Below are 6,831 nucleotides of genomic sequence, written 5' to 3'. Positions count from 1 at the left end.
AATTATGGCAGTATTTAAACTTGTGATCTCTTAAAGCAGAGGTTACACTTTTTGAAAGAAATTGGCTGGGTTTGTGAGAAATTAATTTTTGAAAATTGTATGAATTTTATATTAAGTGTGATAGGAAGAGTGCAACGAGTTGTCTATTTCCTGTTATTCCTCCTAAGTCAGGTTTCTACAAGAAATTTCTTATATGTAGAGGGAAGAGATAAGCCTTACAAATCTTATTTCTTTAATTACATTGATATTTATGGCTTTTGCCAAACTCCCTAAAAATTAACTTGTTTCAATAGCATCTTAATCCTTTACTCCTATTTGGGGCAAAGTAATTAAGTTTATATTGTCTGTAGTTGTGTACGGTATGTTCACTGGGACTAAGAATTACGGCTAAAGCAGAATAATGACTCAAGTGTGCTCTTAAAGAATGATGCTGCAGAAATAATTGAGGACTTTTGAGCCATACTATGTTTTTAAAGTTAATTTGCACAAATACATTTGTAGCTGTTTTGTCTGATATAGAATTTAAAATTATTTAAGGAGGAATAATTAAGCTTGGAAATTTTTAATCAAGGTAATTTCTTAATATGCACACACTTGATTTTATAATTTAAAATAGTTGATGTACCTCTGTACATTTAACTTGGATTCTTAACTTTTGATTCTTATAAAAGCCTATGATGGTTTTGTCTGGTGTGTAAATGTTATTTATTTAGCATAGACATTAAAGGTAACCTTCTGGAAAATGACTTGTCTGAATCTCTGATGAAATTCAAAGTACCTTTTAGAATTTGACCCAAATTGTCAAGCAAATCTTTCTAAATTTATATTTTAAATTATTAAAAGTTACAAGTGCTTAAGGAAAGAATAATGTCAACAATGGTGGATATTCTCAAGGTTTTAGACGAAGGAATGTTGTAGGCAGAATGAACCACTACAGATAGTTTTGTAGGTCAGTTATTAGAACGCCACATTCAGATAGTGGAGCAGAATAGAACAGCATTGCCCATCTACTCAGAGCAGCCCATATTTACAGAGAAATTTAAAGTCATCAGCTGTGTCTGCTTTACCAAGTTCTACTTGATAGCAATACATATGTTTTATTTCAAAGCTATTTCCTATTTCTGTATTACCTAGGAATCAACCCTTTCTCATTACTAGTAAGAATTTTTTTTTTTTTAAAGAGTTTATTTATTTGACAGAGAGATAGCAAGAGCAGGAACACAAGCAGGGGGAGTAGGGGAGGGAGAAGCAGGCCTCCCGCAGAGCAGGGAGCCTGATGTGGGGCTCTATCCCAGGACCCTGGGATCATGACCTGAGCTGAAGGCAGACGCTTAACGACTAAACCACCCAGGTGCTCCCTCACTACTAGTAAGAATTTGACTTATATAAAGACTGAAAACCTGTAGATAAATACCATGTTTTATGACATCAAAACAGGTTTGTGATATAAACTGGATATGCATTTCAGGTGTTTATGATATTTCTGATAGTAAGTGGAGATAGAAAACCCTCATAAACTCTGAAATATATGGTGTCTGATTCAAAGCAATTGTTTAAACTTCACCTCCGCTCTGGATAAACTTTTAAAAATGTACTAATGTTATTTTATACCATGGGTATGGGTGAAGTCCAGTAAGAAAGCACAGGAGATTAACTGTACAATTACCTGAATTAGTGGCTTTTCTGAGATTGATAATAATGAAAGATATTCATTAAAAAAAAAAACAAACGGGCGCTTGGGTGGCTCAGTCGTTAAGCATCTGCCTTCAGCTCGGGTCATGATCCCAGGGTCCTGGGATCGAGCCCTGCATCGGGCTCCCTGCTCAGCGGGAAGCCTGCTTCTCTCTCTCCCACTCCCTCTGCTTGTGTTCCCTCTCGCTGTGTCTCTCTCTGTCAAATAAATAAATAAAATCTTAAACAAAAGCAAAAAACTACCCTGGGATGCCTGGGTGGCTCAGTCAGTTAAGCGTCTGCCTTCAGCTCGGGTTGTGATCCAGGGTGCTGGGACTGAGTCCCACATCAAGCTCCTTGCACAGCAGGGAACCTGCTCCCTCTGCCTGCCGCTCCCCCTGCTTGTGCTTGCTCTTTCTCTCTGACAAATAAATAAATAAAATATTAAAAATAAATTTCAAAAACCACCGACATGTCATTCCCACTTTTGTTAGCTAAAAGCTAACAGTATAGGAGGACTATGAAGGTGAGTAGCTTGGACAGTCAGGAAAGTTAAATTTTAGAATTAATCTATTTTATATAAAATGGAGATAATATTGCTCATGAGAATATCTGGTCAAGTGATAGGTGAATGTACTTAACACAGTTACAATTATGGTACATAGTCACTAACTTAAGGGATTACTTTCACTTTGTTCTTGCAAGTGTAAATAAAGATCTCATACAAATTTGTTTACCATGAGCAACAAAAAAAAGGACTTAAATTAGTAGGCTGGCAACATTTTATAATCACTTAGAATTTAATATTGGTGTTTGATCATCATCAAGTCCAGGATATATATGTTTTTAAAATACCAAATATCATATGAAGCAAACCTTTTGGTGTATAATTTCCATTAAACACAAAAGCCGTAAATTGTAATGGCTTCTCCATTTTTCCAAGCACAAAATAAAGATAACAGTAAACAATTAAGATAAAATTCTGAATTGAAAAACTTCAGTATGTGTAAATAATATTAAATCCCAGCATGGTCTTTGAGCCTAAAACCAATAATAGTCCGCATTTGTCCTGTTGATTTGCATGCACTGAAACAAAAAGCTGGAAACGAGCATCCATGGAAGCAAAGACACTAGGAAGGGGGCTTAGCGGCTTTAAACCAAAAGGCCATGTGTCTTGGGAATGAGTTTGGTGGGCCCCTCTAATTTGCATAAGATGCTACAGCTGAGCATGGATTTGCAGCATAGAGCTAGGGTAAAGAGATCTGGATTCTAGCCTCATCAAGATAGTTATTCTCTGGCCCCCAGGGTACTTTACTCATCCCCAGTTTTGAAAGAAATTATTTTATGGTTTTACATCTCAACTTTGTGTTTGGACTAAATTCAGATGTTCAAGATTGTTCCATAAGTCTTCAACAAAAAATTCTGGGTCTACCTGGATAAATTTCTGCAATGCGCAGGAAGTTCAATTTCTCTTCAGGCCAAAGAAATCTTGATAGTTGGTCTGGAAGTTTAGAAATAACACTCAGAACTAATGTTCCTAGAGGTTTTCATGCGTTTTTGGTGTATCGCTTCTAACAGAAGTTTCTAATATCTCGTATTAAAAATCCCGATAGTTTTCCTGCTCAGTGAAAGGGCTCCTGAAACACCTTTATGATGGGTACACCATCATTAAAAGTTCTTAGGACCTCTTCATCTTTTGTCTCTCCTATCACTGCCCCTTCTTCAACCTAGAAGACTTAAAAAAAAAAAAAAAAAGATGGGAAGTGGCAAAATTAAAGATGTGGCATTGGTGAAGGGCAAAAGTGGCGAGCTGACACATTGTTTAGATAATTGGTTGAGAAAAGGTGAATTACTTCCGCAAGGGTCGATAGATAAAAGTCTCCAGGACATGTGTACGTGGAATGCGTGGGTTGAACCCTGCGTGGCTCAGGGCAGGAGGAGCTAGCATCTGGGTCGCGCTCTAGGGCCTCGGAGCCCGGCGGCCTCCACCTGCTGGAGGAGCGGTGGGGGCGGAGCTAAGATGAGGAGGGCGGTGACGCACGCGCGATACGGCTCACCCGGCCCGCAGCTCGACCCCCGCCCAGGCCCAGACCGCAGCAGAATCCTCCCGCTGCCCATCGGTGAGTCCTGCGTTGATGCCTGCTCGACCCCCTGAAGCCCACCCGAGACGCGCGGGTTTTACAGGATGGGGAGGGGAGGGGGCGTCCTGCTGAAATCCTTGAGCTGGAGGCTGGGGGCAGACAAAGAATGGGTGGGGATTAGAAGGTTCGGTTATAAATACGAGGGAAAGAGTATCGAGGGAGGAAATTGGGTAGCTCATCAAATCAGAACGGTGTTGGCCAGGGGTTTAAACGAAACAAAGACATCCTTCATTCCCAGCAGGCCAGGGGAAGATGGAGATGGCTGGAGAGGTTGGTGTCTGCCTCCGGCCTTTTACGTCAGAATCGCAGGCTTTTCTGTCTCAGCAATTTGGGGAACAAGGTTTCATATCTAGGGGTGGCTTGGAAAAAGCCTTGCCTTTACAGAGGAAAAAAATGGGGGTTATGAATATTGCAGTTTCAAGGAAGAAAATGAATCCCCCAGTCCCCTCCATAGAAGAATGGTCAAAAGGAGGGTTTGCACAGCCATTGCCTGAAGCGTCGGTCTTAAACAGGTTCAGCAGCTGCAGAGGGAAGCTGCATGAATATTTGTCCCCTTGTTCTGCAGGCTTCTGGTTCCAGAGAAGCCAACATTTAAGACGGGTTGACTCCCGGGAGCAGTTTTCTCCCTCTCCTCTCATCATGACCATGTCTTCAAGTTCTAACCTCTAGAACCATGAGACAATATTGCCAGCATCATATTGACAGTATGGGGGCTCTGCCTGGCATTGTGCTGATGCTCACCGCAACCCTATAACACAGATGCTTTCTTCATGCCCGTTTTGCAGACGAAGCAGAGGCATTTGCCCAGGATCGCTCAGCCAGTATGTGGCTGAGCAAGCTTGCCTCTTCTCTCCTACCAGATTGCAGAGCAGGCCTGAGCTGGCTGTATTTTCATCCCCTTCAAGATCTCACATGTATTGGATGTCTGCTGAGCTAAGATGTTCCCTTCCACTGCTCCTAACCTTTCTGTGCTTCTTTACCATTTGTCTTCCTGACTCCTTCCTCAGAACCTCCTTTTCCCCCCGAGACTGGGAAAACTCCCGATGACCCTCTCCCTCTCTCTAAATTGAAGCCGGTTCTTGTTTGTTGGTTTGCTTGCTTTGCTAAGAGAGGAGAGGGTGGTGGGGTTAGGGGTAATGAAGCACTTTCAGGGAGCTGCAAGGAGAAGAAAAGGAGTGAGAACGGCCATTCCTGGCTAGTCTTCCCAAGGCTGCCATGTGCAGAGGGAATTGGCTATCTTGGGTTGTTTCGTTTCTTTAATACCATTCCACAGCAGGTGTTCTACCTAGACTGGACACTTAAGGCAAGAGCAAACCCCTAAGGACTTTTCATTGCAGCCCCCATTGTGTGGGTGGTCCTTGAATCACTCACTTGCGTGACGGATCATCACAGTCACCAATTGTGGCCAATCGATACATATTTGGTCTTTTTTCTGCAGGTGAAAAATGGTCTCCGCGATGGTTTCTACCATGCTCTCTGGCCTAGTGTTTTGGCTGACATTTGGATGGACTCCAACATCTGCGTATAGCCCGAGGAGCCCTGACCGGGTCTCGGAAACAGATATCCAGAGGCTGCTCCATGGCGTTATGGAGCAGTTGGGCATTGCCAGACCACGGGTAGAGTATCCAGCACACCAGGCCATGAATCTTGTGGGCCCACAGAGCATCGAAGGTATTTACTATATTCTGGTACTTAAAATAATACATGCTGAAGAAACTTTATTTCCTCCTTCCGTTTCCCATTTCTTATTCTTCACAGTATATACATGCATGCCTCCACATAAGAATATAAGTATCAAGAGAACAGGGACCTAATCTATCTAACTCACAGCTGTAGCCCTAGCACCTCGCACAAAGTCTGGTACATTAATATTTGAGTGAATAAAGGAGCATCTAGCGTTATCCCTAAAGAAAGATTAGAACCCAGACCCTGCGTCTTCTCCCATACTGATCATTAGGAAATTGTGTCCCCAGCTGGCTCCCTCTTTGAGTCATTGCCAACCAGTATTTGTAAAAAATCCTTAAAATGCAGGACCTATAGGATCTGACTTGATTCTTAGGGATGATGTTGTTTAAACGCAAAGGAAGCTGAAAGAGGTACTGACATTGAGTTTGTGTCAAAAAACGTTTTTGAAATATTTTTAATTATTACAGATGTTAATTAAATTCTTTTAGTGTGGCAAGACCGTTGCCCCCAGAACTTTTTGAAGTTTCTGGCAATGTCATTGTAATACTTCTATTAAAAAGCAGTACTTTGTTGTTTAATGATTTACCTATAGAGAGAATCTGCATCTAGTTCTTAGGAGTTGGTGACAAGCAGGTGCCTTATTTCCATGCCTTGCTTTGTATCCTCTCTGATTCTGAAACAATCTCTTTCTCCAGTGAGGGGGAGTCCTACAGCAGTAGCATGGTTAATTTAGGTTAACTGCAAGGGAGCACTCCAGACTTTTGCCCGTGTGAGGGGGTTCCGAGGAAAAAATGTGAATTCTTTCTGAGTTTTGTCAAAATACATAACCAGCAAATGATATTCTGTATGGATTGATGATGCATCATTTTGCCTGAGTCTGTGATTTCCTAAAAATGCTATCTGCCCTGGAGGCCTGTAAATGCCATGGATGTGGGCGAAAAATGACTCTCATTTCTGTCTTGTTACCCACGGTTGCAAGCCATTGAGTAAAACTAATTCTGTGGGATTGTTGTCTGTTTAGGTTGGCATCGCATATCAGGAATGGATTAACAGATAATTTGAATCGGCAAGCGTGCAAACCTAGCACAGGGCTTAAATCAGAGTGAATCATGCCACCCCTTTAGGAAGAATCTCCGTCCTTCCCGGCACCTGCTACCTGTCGCTCCTAGCACACCTATCCAGTTCAGACCAGCTTTTTCTGGACAGTAAATATCTGCCCTTTTAGCGCAGTAAGTGCTTGATTAGCCACCCAGCTGTTGTCATGGAGAAAGCTTTCCAAGTTTCCGTTAATACCTGATGCCTGGTCATCTGTATGGAAGAGAAATAGCAGCTC

General features: G+C 41.9%; 1 protein-coding gene across 1 annotated transcript in view; it reads left to right on the top strand.

Moving 5' to 3' along the window:
- Positions 1 to 3,768: 3,768 nt before the first annotated feature.
- Positions 3,769 to 6,831, top strand: part of LOC110585261 (neuroendocrine protein 7B2) — a 55,425-nt gene continuing 52,362 nt past the window's right edge. The window contains exons 1-2 of the mRNA XM_021695473.1: positions 3,769 to 3,791; positions 5,251 to 5,483. Coding sequence (XP_021551148.1) covers positions 5,258 to 5,483 — 226 coding nt within the window. The 5' untranslated portion in view covers positions 3,769 to 3,791; positions 5,251 to 5,257. The remainder of the gene's footprint in view (positions 3,792 to 5,250; positions 5,484 to 6,831) is intronic.

This window comes from Neomonachus schauinslandi, chromosome 9 (assembly GCF_002201575.2).
Source record: "Neomonachus schauinslandi chromosome 9, ASM220157v2, whole genome shotgun sequence".
NCBI classification, from domain to species: domain Eukaryota; kingdom Metazoa; phylum Chordata; class Mammalia; order Carnivora; family Phocidae; genus Neomonachus; species Neomonachus schauinslandi.
This window is presented reverse-complemented; position numbering and strand designations above follow the sequence as displayed.